Source organism: Pavona decussata, unplaced genomic scaffold (genome assembly GCF_977016875.1).
Source record: "Pavona decussata unplaced genomic scaffold, jaPavDecu1.1 SCAFFOLD_87, whole genome shotgun sequence".
Lineage (NCBI taxonomy): Eukaryota > Metazoa > Cnidaria > Anthozoa > Scleractinia > Agariciidae > Pavona > Pavona decussata.
In genome coordinates, this window is record NW_028145504.1 from 1,260,176 (window position 1) to 1,287,505 (window position 27,330).

At 38.6% G+C, this 27,330-nt stretch overlaps 2 protein-coding genes and 1 long non-coding RNA gene across 3 annotated transcripts in view; 1 reads left to right on the forward strand and 2 right to left on the reverse strand.

Annotated features, from left to right (window-relative positions):
• Nucleotides 1-10,093, reverse strand: part of LOC146474674 (uncharacterized) — a 24,177-nt gene extending 14,084 nt beyond the window's left edge. The window contains exon 1 of the mRNA XM_085116418.1: nucleotides 9,945-10,093. The gene's annotated coding sequence lies outside the window, so the exon portion shown is untranslated. The remainder of the gene's footprint in view (nucleotides 1-9,944) is intronic.
• LOC146474675 (lysophosphatidic acid phosphatase type 6-like) lies at nucleotides 10,030-23,204 on the forward strand. The gene is made up of 10 exons (XM_085116409.1): nucleotides 10,030-10,501; nucleotides 11,744-11,874; nucleotides 12,606-12,688; nucleotides 13,726-13,958; nucleotides 17,343-17,461; nucleotides 18,373-18,453; nucleotides 19,218-19,347; nucleotides 20,812-20,850; nucleotides 22,461-22,507; nucleotides 22,593-23,204. Exons 1-10 carry the CDS (start codon nucleotides 10,166-10,168, stop codon nucleotides 22,663-22,665), a joined length of 1,272 nt encoding a protein of 423 aa, XP_084972535.1. The 5' UTR covers nucleotides 10,030-10,165; the 3' UTR covers nucleotides 22,666-23,204.
• Nucleotides 23,205-23,760: 556 nt separating this feature from the next.
• Nucleotides 23,761-26,948, reverse strand: LOC146474676 (uncharacterized). The gene is made up of 2 exons (XR_014866045.1): nucleotides 26,056-26,948; nucleotides 23,761-25,489 (listed from the first exon to the last, which is right to left on the reverse strand). It is a non-coding gene; the product is annotated as an uncharacterized LOC146474676 (long non-coding RNA).
• Nucleotides 26,949-27,330: the final 382 nt, after the last annotated feature.

The window sequence follows — 27,330 nt, forward strand, 5'->3', positions numbered from 1 at the left end:
TTATCACCAGAGCAAATCTTGACCCCTTCGCACACAGAACGCCGAATGAAAACTCTTTTAGTCACGCCGTCCATGGAAACATCGTGAGCCTGGGTCTGCGTGGAAGATTTTGATAGCTGATTGTCGTCATAGATGAAATGCGCTCTATTTCTTGAAGCAAATGGTTCAGCTTTGAAGTCTTTACTATAAAAAAGTACTCCTGTTTCATTGAAGCCTGGAAATTCATAGTCTTCTTTGGATCGAATTTCTTTCCAATTACTGCTGTTTTCCAACATTTTCCTTATTTTGGGTAAGTGGTGACACCCTCTGCCCTCTCTCCTTCTCGACTTTCCAGTTTGAGTTTTATGACTTCTAAGTATATCTTTGAAAGGACTTGCCACGAGCACCGGCACCGGGTTTGCAACGTAGGACTTCCCCTCAGGGGAAACTTTGTATGTCCTGTATGTCCTGTGAATAGGTTTTCCTCGTCCTTTCAGTTCAAAGGTGTTGAAGTTGATGTTAACATATCCTAGCTTGATGCTCTGTCGTAAGACAATCTCCCATGCAGGTTTTGTCCAGTCCACGCCCTCCATATTACTCCCTTGTGCATACGTTGTCGATTGATCGATAATGTTTTGGACAGCATCTAAAGCTAGCCAATCCTGTTTGGCGCCTCTCAACCAGCTAATTAATTTGTTTTCTGCAATACCTACGTTGTTTTTCTGAAATGCGCTTGCTAGTTCTGATACTGCACTCAAAAGGAGCAACAATTGTTTTTGAATATCAAAGTCCTTAGGAATAGCCGATTCACAACATAAACAACAGTCTTCAGCATCTACGCTGGAACTTGTGCTATCTTCGTTGTAATACTTAAGGATGCCCTCTCGCAGACAATCACCAGTGTAAACGGAGTAGATCCACTTCCAGCACTCTTGGTACTCCTGTTTAATTCTTGCGACGTCACTTGCGTCACACCCGTCCAACCAGTAACCAAGGTGCTGATCATCTCTATGTTCGTTGACCATCAACAGCCCCACAGCCCCCTTCTCATCCGATCGTCCGGCTCTTCCGAATTCCTGCAGCAGGACGTTCATATTTCGCATGCAACCCACTCTTGCCACCAATTCTACATGTGGGTTGTGTACTCCCACCTCGTAAGATTCAGTAGCACAAAGTACTTGGAATTGCTGTTGGTTGAATTCTTCTACCACAGTTTTTTTCTGCTCAATCGACATCCCTTTCCCGTGAAAAGATTTCACTTCAAGTTCGTGCAATTTTCGCAGGCAACGCGATAAATTTTGTACTTCATTAGCGAAGTCCATATAAATTATGGCGTAATTGTCAGCTACAAAATCACTCAGGTTCTTACATAACGAAGCCATGTCTTCAAAGTCGTCAGCCTTTTCTTTGTTTTTTCCTGCGATTTTATATTTTCCAATCGTGAATTTAATGTTGCTTCTATCAACGCTTCCTTTGATCAACACTGGAGAACGAAGATAGGTTGTTGACAATCGCTTCATCTCGTTGTCACCGAGAGTGGCAGTTAGGGCCATTACGGGAATGTCAGTGAAGTCATCCTTCAACGTCGAAAACGTGTTGTATGCCTCTCTAAATTGCATTTGACGGTCAAATGCTTTATGAATTTCGTCTAACACAATCATTTTGATTTTATCTTTTCTTTTCTTCAGAAGATGCAGCTCTTTCTCGAAGGTTTCAGGGGTTGTGTACACTAAGGCTGGCACACCCGTTTCGTCCTCGTTTAAGACTCTGTTCCTGTTCTTTACTGCGTCTTCACCAGCACACCTTCCGAATGCAACAGCATCGATTCCCTTATTTACAAGGTCGGTTACTTGGCTGTGTATCAAGGCTATTGTTGGACATACGCAAACAACCATTTTTCCTGTATTGAATAGGGCAGGTACCTGGTAGCACAGGCTCTTACCTGAACCCGTGGGCTGAATCACAATAACGTCCCTGCCATCCTGAACCGCCTGGATTGCATTTAACTGAAATTTCTTAAATGAAGAATGTCCAAAACAGGTCAGGTGTCCTTTATATAGGAGTTCATCGTTTTTACTCAAAGGTGGGAGGTCTCCTGGCAATACAAAGGTGTTGTCTTGTGTTTTTTCGGTACTTTCGTCCACGTGCGACATGTCATCCATCTCATCATCCCACAGAGTTTCGTCCAGGTAATCAGAAATGTCAAGGTCATCTACGCCCGATTTAGGATTCATAAGAACGAGGCTTTGAAGGTCCCCTTGTTTGGTACTTGTGAGAATTCTCTCCCTTATCCATACGCTTAATTTCTTGACAGCGAGTTGTACTTTATCTTCGCAGAAGTCGGCGAAAACGATGATACCAGAATTGTTGCCACCGACGTTTTCTGGAATTCGGTGAGTATCTACAATTACCACCGTTGTCTTCCCTTCGCATGTAAATGAGTAAATAACAAACGATATTGGAGTGCAGGTATAAATTGCTGCAGCAGGACTAGAGGCAAAAAGAGTTGACAGCGCCTTTTCCAGATTATGTTTTCCTTCTGTGGAGGTTATACTACTTTGATCTTCAAATAATTCTTGTAAATCAAATTGACAGTTCACAAGCCCAGTCTCTTTTAAAACTTTCAGAGCGTCCTCTATCATGACATGTTGACTAATATCCCTGACTGGATTTATTTTAATTGGAATGGAACTGAGCATACTTTCTATGGTTTGTCGTAATTTTTGTCTTCCTGCCTTTGTTTGTAAAACAGATTGTCTTTCTTGTAAAAGTAAGGCGGCAAAACCTGCGCTAAAATACTGACATGCATTAGAGCCATCAAGGCTGCTTACGGCCTCTTCCAAATCGTCACTTATCTCTTGACAATCCTCTTCTGTGTTAGTGGAAACCATTGAACTACAAATCTCACCGGCAATCTCAATCACAGAACCTTGATGATTAGCTAAACAATCGAGTTGAATTTGAACGTCATTATCATCCTCATGTAGCCATTTTTCAAAACAGAAATCGTTCTCCTCTTCCCGGTCTTGTTCATTAGTGGTTACGCCTTGACGTAGACTATCTTCCATTGCTTCCATACTTATTCTGGATCTTGGTTCACTCTTCCAGCTCTCTTCGATGGCAGAAATGAAAAGCTGACTTTCCAGCGGGCTCGTCTCGTTCAGTGTAGGTAGAGAAGGTCTTTTTCCGTCACGTATAAGAGATGGAATAACATCAGGGAAAAAGCAATCGTCACTCCAGGGATGAGCTCGTGAGGGGACCATCAACTCCACCAAATACATACCAAAGCTGAACACATCGCTTTCGGCTGTCGGTTTCGAGCCAATACCGAAAAGCTCCGGGGCTATGAATGGAAGGGTTCCTGCTCGCTTTCTATCATCTCCTTTTTTATCACCAGTTAATTGAACGGACGTTGTAACTGTGGTCCTTGTCTTACAAGCTCTAACAGCTTCACCAAAGTCACCCAATTTAACTATAAACTCGTGAGATGTACCCCCTCCTAAGAAGAAATTAGCTGCTTTAACGTCGGCGTGTACTACACCACGACTATGCAAGTAACGGAGGGCTTTCGCACTGTCCCAGGCTATTTTAATTCTTACTCTCCAATCAAAGTCATCGTCGACATTGTCTAAGAGTCCGCGTACATCGTTAACCCAGGTTGGTTCGTCCTCTACTTCAATCTGTTTCTCAAGAAACTCAGTAACAATAGCGCAACGCCTGGATAGGATCCCATAGAATTTGATGATGTTGCAGTGATTAAGGTTGAGTAAGCTTTTTGCCTCCTGTTTCATCTTCCTTTTGTCTCGCAAGGGTATTGTGCTCAGAAATTCTTTCACAGCCACTGGCTTGTCTTTATAAGTTCCTTTGAACACTCTACAAAACTGGCTAAGAGCGATTTCTTGTTGTATGTTGACATCGCTGTCATCAAGCTCACCATTGTCTTCTCCACCAGCTGCAAAGAGTTTCCAGGGTGCTGCATCCTCTTCAGCAAATCTTCCAGCTAAAATACGATTTTATAGCCCTTAATATAGGAGCCATTATTGATAAAGAAAGGCATAAACTGTATACTCCGCCTGAACTAAAAATTTTGAGTTGTCCAAGTGTTGAGTACTAACGTTGAAATTTTTTGGGGTCACCACTCTTTTCATTACAAAAATTCGATGTGTTCATATGAGAAGGCGGGCTGACCCGGTTACCGCGATCTGGGTAACCAAGCTAGAAATTTTTCCCATATGAACACTCCATCCCGGAAACCGGTACTGTCCATGACCAGGAGCCCATTACCCATGACGAAACATTTTCAACTGCGCATGGCTTTAAAGGTCGCTGACAAGTCGGAACGCGGTTCCACGGGTATTTTGGGGAGACATCAACCCTAACCCAACATTGAAAATAAAAGTTGATATTTGTGTATTCTACGGGATGCTAGAAAGCGAAGGATACTTAAGGCACTGATTTGGTGGTTCGGAGTCTACGAGATTACATAAAAACAAACAATTAACAACAACTACAAGAGTGACGTACAGGTCTAAGAATCGGTGATTTAGTATCCGTAGGTAATTAGGACGAAACTTGTTACGTTGCGACCATTAAATTTCCCGTAACACTGCCATGAATAAAAAGGTTACCTTCATCCAATATACCATGCGCCCTTGACCAAAGTCCAGATGGAATAGTAGGTGGTCTAAAGGCTCCGGGTATTCTATTGCGCAAAAAAGGGGCAGGTGGATTGCAGACCTTGGAAGTACCGCCGAAGATGTTATGAATCGGTGAACTAATCCTTTCCCCCTTATGCGCAAAGGAACCGATGCCATGAAATTCCGAAGGCCAGTTTTCCTCCTTGGGTAACGTATTGTATTTTATGGTGGAGTTGCCCTGAAAATTAAAGGTAGAAAAAGAAATGCTTAAAAATCAGTACGTGTTATTGCTTTTAAATTCTAAAGAGCTACTGAAGCATTCATATAAATGAGAGTAAATTTGAACTGCATCTAAGTTAAAGGTGGTTTTAAAATAGCATTCCATTGGCTAGCGAAGTTTTAGGAAATACTTGGAAAGTTACATTAATGCCTCACCTTTCGTTTTTTCATGGCGCAACCCAAAGTGGTCGAGACCGATGAAGCCTTCGCTTGCGTACGCTGCGAAATAACGTAGAGATACTTGTGTGAGTTTACTGTTTGGTTGAGTGCCAGTAAGGAAAGAAAATACGACCAGGGAATAACGTTGTTTTTGTTTTATTTCCAGCCTTTGAGTTATGGCCCTACGATTTCTAAAATCGAAAAAACTAAGTTCATAGAAGTGCAAATTTGTACCTGTTGTTGACCGTAGTCATCGGTGGCTACGTTCTGCGCATCTCGAGATACTAGGGTTTCCTATGGGTGATGCAAACTAATACAGGAATATTTTTTGCGCGTTTAAAATGATACGGAGAAAGCAGAGCATAGCAAGTGTTGTTGGTATCCAAAAAGAAAATTGGGGGTAACCATTCTTTTTTTGACATAATTAAGATCGATTGCTTTATATTTTGGCTCTTTTCTTAGAAATATTATTGCTTGATTATTTCTGAAAAATGAGTGGCTACCCCACTTTTCTTTTTTGATTTTCATAGCCTTTGTTAAGATCTGCTTTTTCACAGACACATAGTCATAAACCGCACAAGAATACTTTGCTATTAATAGGCACCGCCTTAATTCTAACAGATTACGCAGGTGAACTAGGGTGAGAGATGGAAGGAAACCTGGGAGTGTAAAGAGGGACTAAATAAGAAGCTTTGTGGAAGTGGTTTATCTAACCATGAATAACACATAAGTCGTAAGAATTATGTAGCATCTTAAGGTTATTAAAAACCAGAGGTACAAAGAGACTTTGTTTTCTCATAATCCCGTTTTAGAGGGGCATCATGAAAGTGCAGGAAAATTAATAAGAGCTGTAAATTGGTTATTACTGAGAAGATAGTAACATGCGTGAACAACGTACCTGCCTGTACGCGTACCTTCCAAGTGGCAAACGTGGAAGGCCTGGGCAATACTCCTCCTCCTCCCACGATTCGAACCGATCTGGTTTGGGTTTGTTGAGCTGCGTGCGTACAATGGAAATCTTTCAAAACGATTAGAGAGCTTTAACTAGCCTTAATTTAGCTTCGCTCCACTATTCCCAGATGAAGAATATTGTACTCCGAGGATATTGTAAAAAATGTTTGTTAGTGAAAAAGTACAGAGCGCAGGCCTTTCGAGAAAACATCTAAACATAAAGTGTAACAGCATTTAGAATAGACTGCGAACATTCTCCCTTTTTAGCGATCTGCGGGGAAAAACTAGCCGAACACGAGTCACGCGCAAGCGGCGATTAGCGTGCGAGGCGGGAGAGGAACCTCTCGCGCGTGACGCGTGTTCTGATACCTTTTCCCCCGCGGATTTTCGAGCAAAAGAGAGACTGCTCGCAGTCTACATTTCGAAGAAATCAATAACTGCTATGTACATATACATTAATTTATATGTAAAACAAAACCAAAAACAATATCAACAACAAAACCCATTCAGAGACAGAACAAAGATCTGTCTCTAGCGACTCACTCGTTCTATGTTAAGTTTTCTTGAACCGATAAAATGGATGCCTTTTTCTCGAGAATCGGTGCCCAAATTTGGAACTCTATTCCTCATTCGATTTAAATACTTAAACGTTCGTCCTTTCGGAAAAAGTTAAAGGAATTATTACTAAATTTCTTGCGGTCAGAAGATGATTATGTAGAAGTCTCCCGTCTTCACTGTTATTTACTCCAACTATAAATAGACATTAAACTTTGTACTTGATCTCCCCGCCTAGATTAGTTCATAAGCGTTTTGCGAGGGAAAAGTAATATAATTAGTTATAGTTCTAATGTTCAATAATATGTTATTGTTGTTGTTATTGTTGTTGTGAATGGAACACACGCGAATTATAACTTACCAAGACATTGTTCTTCGCACGACACTCCTTACGCCACCCTGAGGTCAGTGAGGCGTTAATTTGAGCAAGCCTTCCGTTGTTTTCATTTCCAATCTAAGAAAAATCAAACCATTGTAGTTCAACTGAAAGAAATAGTCCTCAAAACTGCAAAAGCAATTAAAGTTTAAACTGCAAGCAATTTAATGTCTGTCTCAATTAAGATGTAATGTTTACTCACCAAAACTGATTCTCCCTTTTTGGTACAGCTTGCATTGAAATCCTTGTTGATGTCCAAAACTTCTTTTTTCACCTGAGTAGTCTGAAACAAATGGACGCAACATTGTAAAAGGGGAAGAGTTAGAACTGAATGGCGAGGTTGAGGTGTACTACCTTATTGAAGTCAGAAATAGAATTTCGAATAGCAATAGCCATAGCTTCTTCCTCTTTCTCCACCTGGAACTTTGACCAATTGGTTAAACGCCTTCCAGAAACGACGTCCGCATAGCTACGTTTGTTGTTTGATGGGGTAGACACTGATGACATCGTTGCGATGTTTTTTTTTTTTTTTTTACCTAACCGAAAACAGAGAATGTCTTTTAAGCTAAGAACAGCTAAAAATGCAATACTGCTGATTTGCTAAGAAATATGAAATATTATCACCGGAAATTCGTCAAATATTTCCTCCAATCAAAGGACTAGTTTTGAAATAAGTAAAGATAGAACTTGCCGTGGACCACCTTGGGACCACACACGTGAAACCAAACCAAACGCGCGCACCCTGTGCATTAGAGGGAGGAGGCTGTTGCGTGAAAGCTGATTCATCGCTTTTGCAGTAACTAACATTTGGCAAGTACTTATTTCTTTCGAAGATGATACTATACATACTCTTAGAGCGATCTCCGTGTACGTTAAGTATCCGAGTTTAGGTGAAATTTCACATTAACATTCAACAACGTGTTCTCACTTTTCCAATTTATTGTCACAAGCAGGAACACTCACAGAGTCAGGAGGAGGGTTCTTGTCATGAATGGAAACCGCAAAGTCACGATTTGAGGTTCCAGAAAATTGATCCCCGGAAATAAGGGAACTCGGCACAAAAGTAACCATTTGTGGCAACACGGGTGTTCTGATGGTTATCATAGTCAGAAACACTCACAAAGTTAGGAGGTGCGTTGTTGTCATAAAGGGAAAACGCAAATTCCAGTTTTGGGGTTCCTGAAAATTGATCCTAGGAAAAAGGGGGATTCGGCACAAAGTTACGATTTGTGGCAGGAAAACGCACAATGTCAAGGGTAGCATTTGCACGAGCGTGATCTACACATAAAGAAACTCCAAAGACACGTTTAGAAGAATCAAAAGGGATATCTCCTCAAGAAGGGAAACCCACAGAGTCATGAAGTCCACTGTTTATCTCTCCGCAAGCAGATGCAACATCAATTAGGGAGATATAGACATTGATAATTTCAAACACAGGAATAGTGTGAACCTGACAGTCACGAAAAGAAAACTCACGAAAACTAAAATCACAAACGGTTCCATCAATAGAAAATAAAGAGACGTCATCCTGAGAGCCACACAAGTGGTAAACGGTGAAATCAAAAGGGGATTCCTGACAAATATAAAAAAAATTCGAAAATACAAAAGTATAAGTACTATACGCAAAGACAAGGGTGTTACTTCCAATAATTACAAAGCCAACTAATACATGGTATCCTAAGTTATCAAGATAAATATATGGTTACTTGATACAGTAGGTAATTACATACTGATTGACGATTGATAAATCAAGATTGCGTGAGGGGTCAATTAAAATGATTGTAATTTTCTTACATGCAACCATTAGGAGCAATAATCAGGGATGGAGATAGACCGTAAGCGTGGGGTCCACTCGTCCCCATGTGTTGTACCAAAAAATCTATTTTAAAAAAAGGCTGACTAAAACCTGTATACTTTTATATTCAAATACTTTGATGTTCGTCACTTCCTGCACGTTCTACCATGTTAGAGGGCTTAAACGGATGGGGTGGGGTGTCTGTGTGTGTGTGTGTGTGTGTGTGTGGGGGGGGGGGGGGGTGGGGGGGGTAAGGGATGGACTGAGGAGGTTTAGGGAAGTAGTTAAGATTTTTTACTGATTTTTAGGTGTTTAAATATTAAATATTGAGTTTTATAATTAATAGAAGGACCCCACAACAATCCGCCGACTGCTTGGGTGTGCATACACAAACTTATATCGCTCTCTCTTTGCTATCTCTCTGTTTGTCCTCAACCAGAATGCATTAGATCTGGTTTTATATTAAATGTTGCTACAGTTGCATAGATGTAGTTATGTTTATTCTCTGTTTCATTCTAACGGAACGTTTTGAGCGTGTAGTCATTGGCTTAGATGTGGTTATGTTAAATTATTTTTTGTTATAACTGAACGTTTGATGCGTGACGTGTAGTCTCTGGCTTAGATGTAGTTTTTTTCTCATGTAACGAAACGTTTTGTGCGTGTAGTCATTCGCTTAGATGCTGTTATGTTTAATTTTTTTTATAACTAAACGTTATAAGCGTGTAGTCTGTGGCTTAGATTTGGTTATGTGTAATCATTGTTTTTTTTATAACGAAACGTTTTAAGCGTGTAGTCTGTGGCTTAGATTTGGTTATGTGTAATCATTGTTTTTTTTATAACGAAACGTTTTAAGCGTGTAGTCTGTAGCTGAGATTTGGTTATATTTAATCATTGTTTTTTTTATAACGAAACGTGTTAAGCGTGTAGTCATTCGCTTCGATACTGTTATGTTTAATGTTTTGTTTATAACTAAACGTTTTAAGCGTGTAGTCTGTGGCTTAGATTTGGTTATGTAACTAAACCTACGCGTTTAATTAATTGCTTACATTTTGTTCTGAAATATGAATGATATATATGTTGCTTTAGTGGCATAAAAAAGTTCGTTGTATATAGCTTTTACACAGCATAATATGCCGATGTAATTGGCTCCACATTTTAGGCCGATAACTAGCTAGCTATATTACAGAAAAGTTTTATTGTAAGTATTTCTCACCTTCAAGTCGTCTACCCTCGAGAAGGTACGTACTGAACAGCGAAAAACAATCCATGTCCAGCAAAATTAAGTCTTATTTGTTATTTGGTATATACTCCAACAAGTCATAACAAGTAGACCCGATCGAGATCGTCCTGTATTCACAAAATGGCCGCAGCGCGGTCTCATACTGATAACGAGGCGATTTTGTTCCCAGGGCCTTCTGTTGATACGATTCCAAAATGTCGGCCATTGGCCGGCTTTTACGTTTTTCCGCTGTTAGTCTAGCTGCAGCTGGCGGGGTATCAAAGATATCCAAAGAAATATCAAACAGAACAAGGGAATGTACACCAAACTCGGATCTAGAGTTGGTCTTGGTTCAGATTGCGTTTAGACACGGTGCAAGAACGCCAATTTTTCGCCCTCCTTGTGAAGAGTTGGAGCAAGTCACTTGGCCAGCCGATCTTCTTATGGGAACTCTTCCACATACTGCTGTAGATTATGAACTCAAACATGTGTCTGGAGGACCTGCTCCGTCCTCTGAAATCAAAGATAGGATGCTAAAGAAACTTTTAAAGGTGTGTGTTGCTCACTATAAAAAATCTGTAAAAATACCCTTAGGGTTACGTAAACGACATGAGCTTAATTAAGGTGGCTGGCACTGGTTTCCACCACTTTTCAGTACTTATACTTTGATGGATCAATACTACCACTCTTTATCAGTTGATACAGTGAAAAATATTATTTTATAAGCTGAATTCTAGTCGCATTTTGATTGGTTCTTACTTATGATCTATTTTAGGACAGACGCATAGATGACGTCACCATTAACAACTTTTTCTTGTTTATTATATAAAACAGATAGATTCTATGTTGCTGTGTGTCTGTTCAGTAATAGATCACAGAAGACGTCAAAATTTGCTTAGAACATAAGGGATACACGAGGCGCCACTTTTTTGTTCTTAGCACATTTTTGGCGCGTGATCTATTACTGAACAGACGCACGGCAGCATGGAATCTATTTGTTAAATATATAGAAATAAATTTTCTCCCGGGAAATCTTGCGTATGCGCGCTCCTTTCAATAAAACCACGGAAAACTATACATCACTGTAAAGCTGATAAATTGAAGTTTGCGAAAATATCAACGTTTTTTTGTCATCATTATCGAATTTGGTATTGCTTACCTCACACTGCTCATTATGGCATAACAAAGGTTCTTCTTCATTATTTTAGTCCTCCCCAAAACCTTTCCTTGTTTTTGTATCTTTGATATTATAGCTGTGCCTTCTTACTTAGCAGTAAAAGTCATTCTTTCTTTTCTGTTATCCTGGCCCACCTAGATTAGCTTTGCTACCTACGGCACCAGGAAATGGTATATGATTGTATATATACATGTATATACATCTAATAAAGTTCAGTTCAGTAGAAAGGACAGAGTATGAAGACAAAAACAATAACAACCAATTCCAAATATCAGATGAAAGGCACTTGCTAACAGGTTGGGTAATAGATCCAGTAGAAAGGACAGAGTATGAAGACAAAAACAATAACAACCAATTCCAAATATCAGATGAAAGGCACTTGCTAACAGGTTGAATTGAATGAAGAAATTACGAAAATTCATTCAGGTCCTCTAAGACTCACACTTCACACCTTGCTCCCACCAAACCTTTCATTTGCAAGCAGTTATTTCCAGGTGCCCTAACAGGCTTCTGATCAATCAAAAAGCTTTTTACAAATAATTAATTGCATTGTTAAAAAATTTCACTCATCAAGCAAATGAATTTATAATCTATGGGGTTTTCTTTACTATTTCAGGGAGGAAGCCCAGTGGGCCAGCTTACCAAAGTAGGACAACAGCAAATGTATGAATTGGGGAAAAAGCGTGGCAGAACATATGTAGATGACCTGAAATTTTTGCAAGGAGCATACAATCCTCAAGAGATCTAGTAAGTATCGTTGTTTAACTGTTTTACCAACTAAAATGCCTGGTCATAAGTTAAGCCATTCAGCAAGCACAGAATATATTTTGTGCTGGTTTAACATAGGTAACTGTCAAATTTAACTCTTTAATACTGGTAGATCTATATGGATTTTACCCACAGACTATGCTTTCAATCTTTTTTCATTGTTTTTTCAAATAAGTAATCATACAATACAAAACAATACTTTATTGACACTCCCCTGGTGGGGCTTTCCGATGACAATGCAATTAATTAACAATACAAACACACCTAGAAGAATCATTTCAACTGTTGCTGGAAATTTGAACAGTAAATGCCAAGGTTCATGTTGCTAAAAAAAACTTTTGAAAGGCCAAGTGGCATGCATGCAATAGTCCCATTGCCCTTTGAAAACTATGTTTGTATGTATTAATCATGGAAATTACTGCTTAGTAATGTTCACATTGGGATGACTTTCACAGTCAATGGCTTGGTGAATCAGGCTACATGCATTGTTTAATTAATCATATAATTACATTGCGGAGATTAGAGATCAGAGGACAGAGACCAACAAAGTCTTGTGATAGCTGACAGGAATCATTGATTGCTTTACTTATTTAAGTAATAAACAAATATTAAATTTTTTGATCCGGATGCAGTTTTCAGAACACATCCAGTATAAGTTTCATTGCAGACTTAACCATCAAATGCTGCTTTATATTGTTTTCCATTCTTAGTGTTCGCACATCAAATTTTCAAAGGACAATAGACTCAGCAAGATGTGTGGTAGCTGGGATGTTTGGAAAAGAACAGTCAAAAGGTGTGTTCGATCATCATTATTATAAACCTAGACTTTCACTCAACAAAACGAGCACTGTGATTGGTTAATTCTTGGTCACATACCCCTGATCAACAAATGTATCCCGACCGGGATACAATTCCAGAGTTGTTGCCCTCTCAGTTGTTTGTTTTTTTGTTTTGCTCTGATTGTTGAAGGGAAAGTCTAAATATATAACAAAGCACTTAATGTATGGTCCCTCGGGAAACTAGTTAGTTTTTTTTTCCCTTGAGTCATGATGTTTCCCTTGACAAAGCATCAGGACTCTCGGGAAAACAAAACTGTTTCCCTTGGGACCATACATTAAGTGTATATTGTTGCCACACTGTAGGTACAAATTGTACTGGTCTAACCTTGATTTAACATCAGCCACCTTCATATCATGGACACCTCCTTATTATCATTACTAGATAAAAAACACTTTAAGGGTGTGTTAAATCATCATTTTCACTAGGTGCAGTACTAGTACTGGTCTAATCATGATTTAACATCATTTACCTGCGTAAAATGGACATGAACTCATTACTATGGACAATTTTCATGGTCCTGGTAGGTAACCTGGGGACTGCTTTCCATTTGTCAGAACTGGCTGGCCAGGCTGGGTGGTTTGTCAGTAGAGTGTACTAATTTTAAGGACTGATTCTTTGAATTCTCAAAAATGACACATTCTGAGAATAGCATGCGCCATTTTGAAACAATTTGAAAAAGTGGCCTATAAACTGTCATTCAAATTTATGCATTTTGTTTGCAAAATAATTGAACTGTTCAGCCAGTCCTGACAAATTAGATGCATTCCTAGACGTTTCCTCTGAATTATCCATTAAAGGGGGCAACCATGTATTTTCCCAGACCAGGTGATCTCAATCACACCATTTATTTGCTAGGTAATTAACCAAGATTTACCTGCATTTTAATGGTTAAATTACTCAAGTTCCAAAACCCTTCACTGGGTGCGCTTTATTTTGTTTGTGAAAGAAGGAGATGTTTTAATTATTGACTTTGTTTATGTGTTATTCTAGGCCTCACTATGTACGCAGAAGATGAAGAAAAAGAGTTCTTATACCCAAACTTAAGCTACTGTGACAATTTGAAAACCTGGTGGAAGTATTCTCAGAGCTTTGAAGGTGTAAAATTTATAGAAGGATTCCATGACAGACAGAAGAGGATTTGTGAGGCTTTAAAACTGAACTACATGTATGATCGCAAGTCTACGTTGGCGATTCACTTAAGGGATATTGTGGCAGCAATGATGGTAAGTTGATACTTTTTAATAATAATTACTGTCTAGCAGTAACCAATAGTTTTGAAGTGCGAGCTCCATTGCTGAGATCAGTCCAGTGTCATACAAGCAGCAAATTTTAAGCACAGGATCATATAGTTTCACTTTCAAATAACTTTTCTTTGAGGTTCAAGAGAATATCTTATGATGATTTGAAGATTTTTATGATGATGATGATGATGATGATAATGGTGGTGGTGAACAATGATTTAAGATTTGTTTCAAAAAATTCTTACTCTATTCAGCAATGAATGTTTTTCCTCATGATATCTAGAGTCTTGATGATTTTAAGTGCTCACCTGAGTGCCACTAGTGACTATAACTTTTAACTGAAGTTAGCTGTCGGTGGGGAATTAAAAAAAATTGCCTGCTTTTTTGTTCATTATTTGTTTCCAAGACTTTTTTATATCATCAAAAAGCTGTCCTTTATCAGTAATTCTGCATCAGTATCATACAGGTTGGAACCCTCTAAATTTTTTCCCAGCGCTAATTATTTCCCCTTAAAGTGCCTATGAAGCAAAAATTGTTTTTGTGTAGTTATAAAATTTGCACTTTAACATATACGATTCCGAAGTTTTAGAGTACTGGGGTAAAACTTGTAGATTTTACAAACGCTCAAAGTTGAGCTATTTTGCTTTCAAAAATGGTCAGAGGACTGGGTCGAGTTTTATGCTGAATTCCAAGTTGTGACGTCACGTTGATGCCAAAAGTTTGTTTACTTTCATTCCGTTCTTGCCGCCAAAATGGATTGAAGAAAGAGAAAAGCATGTCTAGCGATACTGTGAACGATCGATTCTGGCAACTCTCTTAGTTTGTTACGGACGCCAGCAACGCAATATCACCCTCGCTTTCGCTTATCTTTCTTCTCTTCCGCCATGATGAATTGCAATTCTTGGCACCAACGTGACGTCAGCGGTTATTGTCACCTGGCATTTTGGCCGCGCGATTCGAATACCATTTTTGAAGGCAAAATAGCCCAACTTTGATTGTTCACTAAATAGGCAATTTTTACCCCGGCCAGCAATCTCAAACTTTGAAATCCCGTGTTTGACAGGGTAAATTTTATAACTACCTAAAGACAATTTTCGCTTCATCGGCACTTTAACGACTAAGGATTTCAATAAGTCCCAAGTTTATTCAAGTCCCAAGTTTATTCAAAATAAAAAGAAAGAAAGAAAAAAAGAGAGACTGGCCCGCAGGTAGCGAGAGCGAATCTTGGCCAGCCAGACTTTCAACTGTTTAAGGATAAAATTAATATTATTACAGTTATTACAATCAAAGACAGAACAAGTAGAATTTAGGGGAGGTAAAGAAATCACAAGTAACATGAAAAACATGAGTAACCAAAAACAAAAATTAACGAGTTGCAACTAATTGGCGCGACCTATTTTCTGTACTATAATAGGCGTTTCAGTATAGTCATTTTCATTTACCAAAATATTGAAGACAACCCGACAAATTTCTCCTTTGAATTCTTTCTTAGGTAAATCTCTTAATATTCAACGCGGTATCTTATTCCACAGTCTTACGCCAAATCACGAAAAAGAACGTTTATGTCTTATGTCTATGTCTAGAATTTTGGACGTAAAAGTTTCCAGAGGTGGATGATTGAGTGTTAAATGAATGGACATTGGAAGTTTTTTGAAACAGTTTCAGGATATTTATAGGCGTGTTACTATTTTCAATGTCGTGCTTTAAGTTGGAAACAGACTCGTAGTATAGAAACGTCAAAGGTAAGATATTCGCATTGGCAAACAAGGGAAAGGCATGTTCACATCTATTAGTAAAATAAATCATGCGAAGTGCTCTTTTCTAGAGAATAAGAATTTTATTAAGCTAAGTCTTCAATGCCTGGCCCCAGGAAGCGAGTCCGTAAATTAGATGAGGATGGATAAGCGACTGATATTTTAATGTTTAACAGTATACATCGTAGTGTGAAATGGCGTAATTTAGCGAAAAAGCCAACAATTTTACTGATTTTGTTGGCGACAGCATCAACATGGAATTTTCATGAAAGATTTTTATCAATTATGATGCCAAGATATTTGATATAATCTTTGGACTCAAGATTAACTTGTCCATTTTTCTCACTATCAAATATTCTAATATTGGGGTAATAGGAAACCCTTTTTTGGTAAAGATGAAACAATACAAAGTTAGATTTTTTTGCGTTGAAAGTTAGTTTATTGTTAGTCAACCAGTCGCAAAGGTTTCATAATTCGACATAGAGGAGATTAGTATCATCGGCAAAAAGGAAAAATCTGAACTTACTTTAGCACTGATGCATATCATTGATGTATAATAAGAAAAGCAATGGGCCAAGAACAGACCCTTGTGGGACACCGCATGTAATCATGGCTTTACTTGATAAATTTTGACCTATTTGCCTGTGTAGTTTGCAAGCAATTTTTTTGATATGAAGCAAACCTGTCATTAATGATGCCCTGAAAACCATATTGGTGGAGTTTATTGAGCAAGATATTGTGATCCACAGTGTCAAAGGCCTTTTTGAGGTCTATGGAAATTCCGCATGAGTATAGACCTTGATTTATGTTGGTTTGGATAGCATTGACAATGTCCAGTGTAGCATGTTGAGTCAAATGCCTTTTACAAAACCTGTATTGGGAGGAGTATAAGAGATCATTTTTGTCAATGAATTCTTTCATTCTTTTAAACATAATTTTCTCAAAAATTCTATTGTTAGTAGTTCTTCGACAGTAAAGAAATTGGTCTGTAATTGTTTGCGTCTGTTTCGTCATCACTCTTAAATATTGGAGTGGTTTTAGCCATTTTTAGTTTGGAAGGGTATATCCCCAGTATAAAAGATGTGTTGAATATTTCCGAAATCACAGGGGCTATGATGTCCTTTTTGAGTTTTAATAGTTTGGTAGGAGAGGAATACAAGCCATATGATTTGTTGTTTGGGATCAATGAAATTTCTAACTTTACCTCCTTGGGCATTACTGGCTGAAATAGAAAAGATGACAATAGACATTCATACTTGCCCACATATTCAAGAATAATTCTGTCTGCGATGATATTGTTATTGTTATTAGTCAGAGTGGTTTTCAATTGAGTGTCCAAGGTAATTTCACATTTGCTTTGGTTTTGCATTACTACGCCATGTGTCGCGCCACTTTCTCAACCAATGGGAATCCAAACCAAAACCAATCGTGCCTTCGCCGCATGCATTTTCCCACGCTTGGCGCCAGTTACATGTATTTTCTTCGAATTCCGATCTGTTGCAATTGGCCAGAGTAATTACTTTAGTTTTGGTTTTACGACACTCAATTGGAAACCGCTCTATAACAATATCCCAGCTCATTACCAAGCATTCTTAGTAATTTTTTTTTTCAGGTTCATAACATGGAAGTTCCTAAAGCTGTTCTTCAAAACTTAAATGCAATAGAAGAGCAAGCACTACAGCTGTTTCTCTCAATACAATGTGGGCTTTCACAGAAAAAGTACTGGCTGAGGTGTTGTATAATGAGTGCTTACTGTTAAGTATATTGATTTATTTAGTGCATATTACACTCAAGTCTTTTGGCATCTTACATGTATATACAGTTATTGTGAGGCTATTTAGGTGCCAAATGTATTTAGCACAGCTGTGCTCAGGTAGCCAACCCACCCAATCTACCAATAACAGATAAACTCATCACCAATAGATGAGCTTGGGATTTGGTGCCTAAGGTGTTGGTGGGGGGCCTGACCCTGTGAGTGGGAACCACCCATGCAGCAGCCAGTCAACCAGCACTGTCATACTGATAGGAAATCAGTGGAAAATCATATGTACCTGACCAAACTGTACTTACCTACACCCTTACATCAAGAGGGAGGAAGAGGAAATGCAACGACCAGCAAAGCAATGTCAATGCAAATGTGAGAAATGCCAATCCGCCCGTACAATCACCCCACAGGCCTGGGTTCCCTCGGAGGTCTCACACCAAGGACAAAGACCCCTGACCACATTGGCTCCAGGTTACCTTTGCCTAAATAATATTTATTTAGCCACATAAAAAAATAAAAATAGAATGAGATTGATATGGGCAAAACCAGGTTTGTTTTAGAAAACCATTTGTGATGTGGCCATCTGAGACATGGTCATGTCATATCAATAATAAGACCATGGCTCAGATGTCCACATCCCAAATGGTTTTCTAAAACAAACCTTAGACACAGCCTAGTCTCCTTTGTTGGCGTTATTAGGGTTGTCACGCAATGCTTCTCCCGGAGGTTGGGGGAAGCATTGCGTGACGACCCTTATAACGGCTGTAGACGTAGGAGACAGACACAACACACCTTTGTCCTGTTCTATCTATGGTTGTTGATCACTTGGCAGTTAACAACGCATGCGATAAAATTTAATATTTTATTTTTGTTGTAGGAAAGAAGTCCTTTCGCTTTCCATTGGTATGTTTCTGGAACATATTGTGGACAATTTTGCCAAGAAAATTGATGATAAACAGTAAGTACACAGCACAATTTATAATAACACTGTAGATAATGCATTGTTCTAAGTTCCATGTTTCGCCTGATCAGACTCACTTTCTCACTTAATTTAGTGATTCTATTGTCTCTTCTCTGTTGAGGTGTATGTCTGCAACATCGCAAAATCCATGTTCCAGAGATGTTCCTGGGGATACTCAGTGGATTTTTGGGTGGTTTTTTTTTAGCCACCCCATTCTAGACTAGACACCAAAAATTCCCATCCTATCCTAGACTTGAGTCTTCATTTTTATTCCCAGGGATGTGTTCCGGACTAAATTGTTCTAAATTGTTTTAGTTGTGCATTTTTATCAGGAGCCCCTAGCTCAGGAGATTAGGGGACCACTCCCTATGCCCCCGACTTTAAATAAATAAATATTGTATTGTATTGTATTGTATTGTATTGTAATAATACCCTATTCTAGACTAAAACTCTCTGATTTCTGTACCCTATCCTAGATTAAAGTGCTTGAAAACACACCTTTCTTAGTGGCACATACCAGCATATAATTATATCCAGGGAGTAACCCCCTATCCCCTACCCCTACCCCTCGTCTCCCAAAAGATTCTATTGGGCATTGAAGTAAAATGGGGGATTCATGTCTTACTCACTAGTGCCACTTTGAAACCCTGATCTAGGAAAGATACTTTTAGTAATTAAATCTGCATGCTTGATTGAATCTTGGTAGCTTCAGCAAATTGTTCTCTACAGCTGATACAGATTAATTTTTCTCTTTCCAAAAGCAATTACAAAATGATGCTGTATTCTGTGCATGATACAACAGTAGCCCCACTTCTGTTGGCACTTGGTGTTTTTGATAACAAGTGGCCAGACTTTGCTGCTGATTTAGCTTTTGAGCTCTACAGAGATGAGGTATGAACTGAACTGAACCTAACTTTATTAGATGTTTATATACCCTGCGAGCAGAGGGCCTCATCGAAGGACCTCGGCTTGCACGGTAATGTCTATATATACATACATGTACAATTTCCTGGCGCCACAGGAAGTAAAGCTAATCTAGGTGGGCCAGGAAAACAAAAAAAAAAGGATGACTTTTACTGCTAAGTAAGAAGTCAGAGCTATGATATCAAAGATACAAAAACAAGGAAAAGTTTTGGGAGGACTAAAATAATGTAGAACTTTTTTTAGCTTCTTTAAAGGCAACACGGGAGAAAAGATAAGGAAACATGAAATAGGGTAAAAAGGAAAGGAATGACAAAACAGTAGTATACAACTATGACAGTTGTGATTTGACTTTTGTTACTATAGAAATTCAAAATCGTCATTAACCAATGTTAGCGTAGAAAACAAACTGCTGTAAGATTCCTCCCCAATATTCGCCAGGTTCAAATCAGTGGTTTATTTAAAGTGGTTTATTTTAAGTAGATAAATACAGTAGTTTTCTAGTCTGGGATGCAAGCCTTCTTGCTACCGTCAGCAGCAGACAATGTTTAGTAATGATTGTTAGCAAGATTGAAAATTGCTTAGAACGTGGTTTTGTTAAACACTGTTTAAACTGTCTTTTAATAACTGACCCAATGTTTTTCGTATGGCTGTCCTTGATCTGTATTCAGAGAACTTGCACAAATTTATAAATTCGTTGATTCATTCATTTATTCATTTACCAGTATTTATTTTACAAGAAATTAAATTTTATTTTAGCAGTCTGTAAATAACAAGATTTGTATTCCAACATTGTACTGCGTATGCAGTAGTTAGCTCGAAAGCTATGCTCCTCTAACCAACCCACGCTTCCACCAAACCCATTTATTTCCGTCTTTCTTTTTTAGTGTTTTCTATATACTTTTTCAATTTAAGTAATGTTTTAAAAAAAGCGAGCAGGAGTGTTTTATCGGGTTTAAAACCACAAGGCACAGCCGAGTTAGACTGGATAAAACATGTGCTGCGAGTTTTTTGAACGGCTTCAAAAACATTCCTGGAAAAGCGTGTGTCAAGAGAGTTATAATAATTATGCTTTTGTGAATGTTGGAAATTAGCATACCAGAAAAACACCGCATACTAATGAGGAGTGTTTTATCAGCTGATAAAACACGGCATATTAATGAGGAGTGTTTTATCAGCTGATAAAACACGGCATACTAATGAGGAGTGTTTTATCAGTTGATAAAACACCACAAACTAATGAGGAGTGTTTTATCAGCTGATAAAACACCGCATACTAATGAGGAGGAGGTTTATCGATATAAAGTCACTGCACGTGATGTATTATCGACCATTTGATAGGTCAATGGGTTATGAATTATTAATGAGTTTTTGAACAAAATATAGAAGTATGAATAAAATGAACTGACCTAAACATTCCATTTTTTTTTTCAGAGCCATGTTTACTATGTGCGAGTTTTGTATAAAGGAGAGGTATGTGTTAGCTGTATTTACTCATCATACTTGTTATGTGCAATCTTGACGAGGCTGGTTTCAGGTTTTTATATATTCATTGTCGATCATTTTCCATGAAAAGGGAATTTGATTGCTTGGTCGGACTGTGGTTAGTGGAAATTTGGCGTTCAAATGTAAAATGCTCAAGTAAATGCTAAAGTAGCTCCGGTTTGCTTATCATCCAAGAAACTTGAATTCACTAAATTAGTTTTTGACTTTTCTTAAAACTCCAGCAACTTGAAAGAATGAGGATCCAATGTGTAATTGATACCTTTGTTTCGATTCAAACAGATTGATACCTCAGGAAATCATCTTTTCTTTGCTTCAATGTATTAACTCGGTTTTTAGGGAAAAGCAATCAGCAATAATTCTCACTACGTTTCTTTACATGATAATTTGGAGCAATTCAGCTTTGGAGGCCAAATTTTCACTTTTCATACTTTTCAATCGAGCACGGTGTCAATTTTTTTGTCTTCGCGAGCGCCTCGCCACGAAAGCGAGTCGCCGTCGTGGCGGAAAGAAAAACCTCTGGGCCCAGTTGTTCAAAGTCCCGATTAAGCTAATCCTGGATTAACTCTAACTCTGATTCGAGTTAAATTACTAATCAATAAAGATCCTCCCAAAAAAATTTTGCCCCTTAGTTTTGACTTAGACTTTTCTTAACATTTAGCTTGAAATTAACCTTTTAAACCATTTCAAACGAGCGAGATGAAAACCTCGATTAACTTATAATCATGGATCAGCGTTAATCGGCTTTCGAACAACAGGGCCCTGGTATTCGAGATATCGAGCCCTTGATTCGATTTTTTAACTTGCCGTGAACTGAGATTTATGAAAACATGAACGATCATTGATTGGATTGTACGAGAATTTTTTTTTTGTTCGTGTGAGATATCAGGATGGGATCTGGACCGCTTCCTTCACTTCTTTCAGTTCACGCTCTTGTAGACTGACAAAAATGGCGAAGGGGAACATCTTTTTTATATGTTTAAGGTGGGGGTACACGTGAATTTGAACGAAATTTTAAGAGGTTTAAAGAAGGGATAAAAGAAAAAAAATTATTTTTGGAATACCAACAGACAGTTGCCCCCAACCCAAGAGCACACCAGGTTGGTAGGGGACTGTTTGGGTGTCCAATTATCAATTTTTAACGTCAAATTCTAATTTTTAAACTACATCAAATTTTAACTATTTCTTATTTCTCCAAATTTTACTACTCTTTTGAGAAAATCTCCTCCCAAATATACCTAAAAATCACCCAAAAATTTACAAAACACCCCAAAACATTGATTTGTGTTTTGATCTAAGGGTTTTTGCATTGCTTGAAACGCGAACGAGAAATTAAACCGATTTTTAGCGGCGTAAAAGCGGCTTTCAGGTGTACCCCCGCCTTAACTCAGCTGGCATAATGTTTTTTGTTTTGGTTACATTTTTAATTGCATGTTTGGTGTAAGAACTGACTTCAAAGTGCTACTTTTTATATGATTGCAAGTTTTTTTTTTCGCTCGAAACTGATGGCTGGAAGCAAATCATAACATTTCAAAAAAGTCCTTGCAATGCTGAAAATGCTTCAATTTTCTTTATTATAGGAAAAGATTATCCCAGGATGTTCAAGTCCTTTTTGTCCACTAAACAAGTGAGTATTGTTATTTTTTTAGTCTTATAAATGGTCAAACAAACAAACAAATTGCTAAACCTGATTACGTTTTTTTTTTTTTCAGATTTAAGGAGTTGGTGTCTGAGTATTTTGTTGACAACTGGGAAAGAGAATGTAAAGTTGAACTGAAAAACTGAGCAGTTGTTTTCTTGATATTTCCACTGAGACGATCCGTTTTTGGAAAACTAATATGGAGGCAAAAAAAAAAACTGCCTCATTCTCAGCAGGTGTGTGGACAAATGCGCTGTTCAAAAATGTTCGATATAAAATCTGCAACAACCTTGTTTGTAAAGTATGGCGATGAAGACCAGACAACGGCAACGATGATGATGATGATGATGATAACGATGATGATGATGATGACGATGATGATGACGATGATGGTGATGATGATGATGATGATGACGATGATGATGATGATGATGACGATGATGATGATGATGATGACGATGGTGATGATGATGATGATGACGATGACGATGACGATGACGATGACGGTAACGACGACTATGATAATGATGATGATGACGATGACGACGATTATGAAGGTGCTGGTGGTGGTGTTGAGAATAATACTGCTGCTGTTGTGATAATGATAAATTGCAAATTCCAATTTCTGCCTATTTTATTTATATAAATAATATATTTGTATTATTAAAAAGAGTTTTCCTTTCAAGCAGCCTGGTGCTGATCTTACTTTAAGACGCTCCGTCGAACTTGCCTCGCAATACAGCTGTAGCTAAAAACCTAGCGTTGCGATGCCAGTGCAATGCTTCAAAAATTCGTCGGCAGCGATGCCGCATGGCCGCAATCGTTGAGAAAAGTGCAAGTTGGTTATGATTGTGTGTAACAATCGCGGCAACGTTGCAATGAAATCTTTTAACGGTAGAGTGAAATGATCCCTGTAACTGTCTTGTGATGCTGCAACACGTTCTACCAAACGTTAACATTGAAAAAAATAACAACAAAAAAACCAAAAAAAACCCCAACTATTTCTGCCTTTGAAGATCATTTCTGGGCCTTTAAAATGGGTATTTGTGGGCGCTAGCACAGCTTGTGTCGCAGAAGATATGCTTTCCGGCTGTACTAACTCACATACCTCGCTCCCAGATCCTTCCCCTTGTGAAAGCTCTAGGGAACGAGGTTGGTAGCTGACCATATTTCGTAAGGGATCAACCTTTCTTGTCCTTTGAAAACAAAGGAATAATTTCCTACGTTACGAAAGTCTCGGATGACATTTCACTGAAGATAACTTTATTTTTTGTTTATCACTGCAATTAGATTTTAATTTTTGAGGTGCATGATTGTCACCTTATGAACAGCTCCCATCAGACATTCATGATCAAGAACCATTGGGTGCCTGTGATAAGGTTTACCGACTCAGTGTGAGACAAGCTACCTGAGATACATCAATTCAGATATTCACCGGTCTGATCCAGGGTCTGATCTGAACCATCGTAGTTTTTAATTTCTCATGCAAAGCAAAGTTCTCTAATTATGCAACCACTTTCAACCAATCCGGCGCCAGCCAGAATATAAGTCCCTATCCAGCGGATAAAATGTTCTCTAAACGATTTCATCCACTGAATGATCCGGTCTTTGAAATACTGAGAGCAAAAACTTTCCATGACCTTTTGACCAGCGAGGATCAGAGTGTCCGCGAGTTTGCTCGCGGTTGTTGTCGACTGCACGACATTTCTTCACGTTTTGATTGCTTACTTGACTAGTTTTTTGGAGCCGGAAACTACCATATCTATCTATCTCTATCAAACTGTTTAGGAATATTTGGGAAAATTTTAATCAATGAACAATTTAAACATGGTAAAGCTGCCCGCCTTATTATACAACTTTAGTTCTTTGTATTCGGTCTTGACCACAACGGCAAGGGCAGGAAATTAAACCGCCCCACCCGTCTGCGATGGTGGTGGTAAAGACGGATTGTTCTGCATGTGCGTTTAAACAGTACAATGAGGTTTTCACTGGCGACGAAAGCACAAGTGTAGGGTACCTTTCTCCTATTATGTTAAGTGTATATCAAACACGAGGAAGAGTGTTTCTTCCGATTTCCAAACACCGAGAAGTTGGTTGGAAAAACGAGGCGCAGCCGAGATTTTTTAACCAACTTCGAGGTGTTTGGAAATAGGAGGAAACCCTCTTTCGAGTGTTTGATATAGCTTCTCAAACTATAGATAATTCTTGGATAAATTCGAAGCAAAAGTTCACAAAATTTTATGATAATTAAGATCACATTTCTAAACCTCCTTCACGGTAGTGATTTGCTTTGTTTTGGCTTGATGAATTATTAATGAGTTTGAGAAAATTCTTTCCCAAACTCGGAATTTATGCACAAAAGTGCATTTTCTGGGCATAAGCGGATGTGGGTGTTGTGGCGTATTCTGTCAGCGACGTAGGCTGAGCGTGAAAATAACCTGGAGGGCAGGCGCTTTTCTTTTCTTTTGCGTTTTTAATACAGGCGAGCGGAGGCAAGCACGAGGCGAGCGCGGAGCGTGAGTCACGCGCGATGGGAGGCGCACGCGCGATGGGAGGGACTCAAAACACCTCGTGTTTGCTTCCGCTCGCATGAAAAAAGCAAACAAAAATAAATAATAAAATAAGAAATAACGCCTTTTCTGCAGGCTAGCGTGAAAATGAAATTTAAATCAGTTTTCAGTTTCAAAAAAAATGTTGAATTAACGCATTCGCTCTTGATTAGACGCCACACTTTCAAGCGACAAATTGTCTAAAACGCGCGTTGTGGTAGCAAGAGAGAGAATACCTTTTCCCCAAAATTCAATTCTGGGCATGGGCACAATCCAAAATGTTGAGAGTTTTTTGGACGTGAAAAAACATCAACCAAAAGTACAAAACGGCTTTTTCTATTTTGGTGCTTAGTCCCATTGCTTTCCTATTCGTTTCCTTTCCCTGCCGTTTGCTCGCGTCTCACCAATTGAACGGACATTCCTGTTCATGGAAAAAAAAAGTTTGGCCTGAATGTTGTTGTTGTCCATGGGAAAGCCAGATTTTTCTTCCATTTTTCTAGTAAAAATTCCGATTTTTTTTTTTTTTAATTTTTGTAACCTTTGACTGCGATCGTTCTCTGTAAGGCGTGACTTGCTTGCAAGATCATCAGCTGATCTTCAAAACACGGCCTTTGTCACTTCTTTTCAAACGATGACTTGACAAATGGCTCGTCATGGGCGGTTTTGTGCGGCAAGGGAGTGAGATCAATGGGTTACACTGCCAAATACGAAATTTAAGTAGCCGGCAACAAATTTCTAGTTTCCGAAATTGCGAGGGAAACCCGCGAGAATAGTTAAAAAGAGAAATGATGTTAAGTCTGGTTCTTTTTTCCGACAGACACACTGTCGCCAAGAAATGTTACAATAATAAAGAAGGGCTTAAAAGGTCGAAAGTAAACGACATTTTATATTGACAAACCAGGCTGGCTGGAGGCTACGATCCTAACCTGACGCATGCTCATACGTGCTTTTAGGCCAAAGTCACGGTATGTTTTAGTTTTCACTTACCAACACCTGCATCTCACTTTCCAGTCTTTGTTCCCTTTTTTGAAAACATTGTTACCTTCTTGTCTAAACAGATTTGATGGCGGCCGTCGACACAAAAAAGTAGTACTTTCTTGTCTTCGCCTGCCCTCAGACGCTTCCCCGGTTTCTGTCTCCGTGGCGAGTTTTGGTTGGTGCAGCCGGACTGGCTTCAGGCCAAACTACGATATGAAATGCATATGCAACGACTACAAGATGATCTTTCACGAAGACCGGAAGACACGTCGCATTTAATCTTTTTCTTTTCTTTTCTTTCTTTTTCAATAACTGGACTAATGGTTCTGGAATAATCTCGTATGTCAAATTGTTTAGTTTATAAGTATCCGAACTTCAAACACCCCTGACATGTAGTCTATAAGCCATTAGCCTAATTTTGACAAGGAGAGCGACAACATGCAATCCTTTTGAAAGCTACCCTATCTCGTCAAAAAGCATGTAGCACTATTTTTTTTTTCGTACAAGCTGCAGCTATGAAAATATTTCTCAAAGCGAAGTTTCAACGTGGTCACATGTTAATTCAATGAAATTGTTTTAATATTTGGTAAACACAGGGCCGGCAGGATCGGTTGCGAATATAATTAGCACGCAAGGAAAAAGTCCGAAACAGAGTAAATATGAGGAAGTAGCAGAGATATTGTAATAGAAAAATGTACTTATTCTTTCGTGTCACTTTTAACCGCACAGAAAGTCAGGCCAAAACTTAGCTAGGTACCCTAATCGAGTTGATAATTTTATGCTAATGTTCACTCACCGGAAAGGAAAAAATAACAGATAGGGAAAACTTTTATGAATAATTTATGACGGTGTCTTTACGTGCACCGCTGTTTAGACTAGCGCTGTATGGCCTTTCAGTAAAATAAACATTCGGCTTATACCTCGGTTACACGAAAATAAAACTGTCCGCCTTTTCGATTCTTTGAGAAAATATTCCATTTCCGTAGCACTGTTGTGAAACACTGGTAAACCCCAAGGACTGGTGATTCGATTTATTAAAATTCGCCATCTCGGAAACTAAGACTGGTTTTTACGTCTGTCTGGAATGAACCTCAACACAATTACCGATCCTCTGTAGGGTGGGGTGGTTTAAGCAGAAAGCGGTTATTGTTTTAGTGAGAGAAATGTATCTAGATTTTCTATTCTTTAACAGTTTCTTTTAGCTTTGTTTTTTTTTTACTAACGACGCTTTTTAAAGTGGTTGAAAGCTTATAATTATTGTTCGTAGTTCTTTCTTTTTCAGAG

Coding starts and splice junctions, on each gene's coding strand:
- LOC146474675 (XM_085116409.1), top strand. CDS start 10,166: ATGTCGGCCATTGGCCGGCTTTTACGTTTTTCCGCTGTTAGTCTAGCT. Junction 18,454..19,217: donor AAGAAAATTGATGATAAACA/GTAAGTACACAG, acceptor TCTTTCCAAAAG/CAATTACAAAATGATGCTGT. Junction 20,851..22,460: donor GAGTTTTGTATAAAGGAGAG/GTATGTGTTAGC, acceptor TCTTTATTATAG/GAAAAGATTATCCCAGGATG.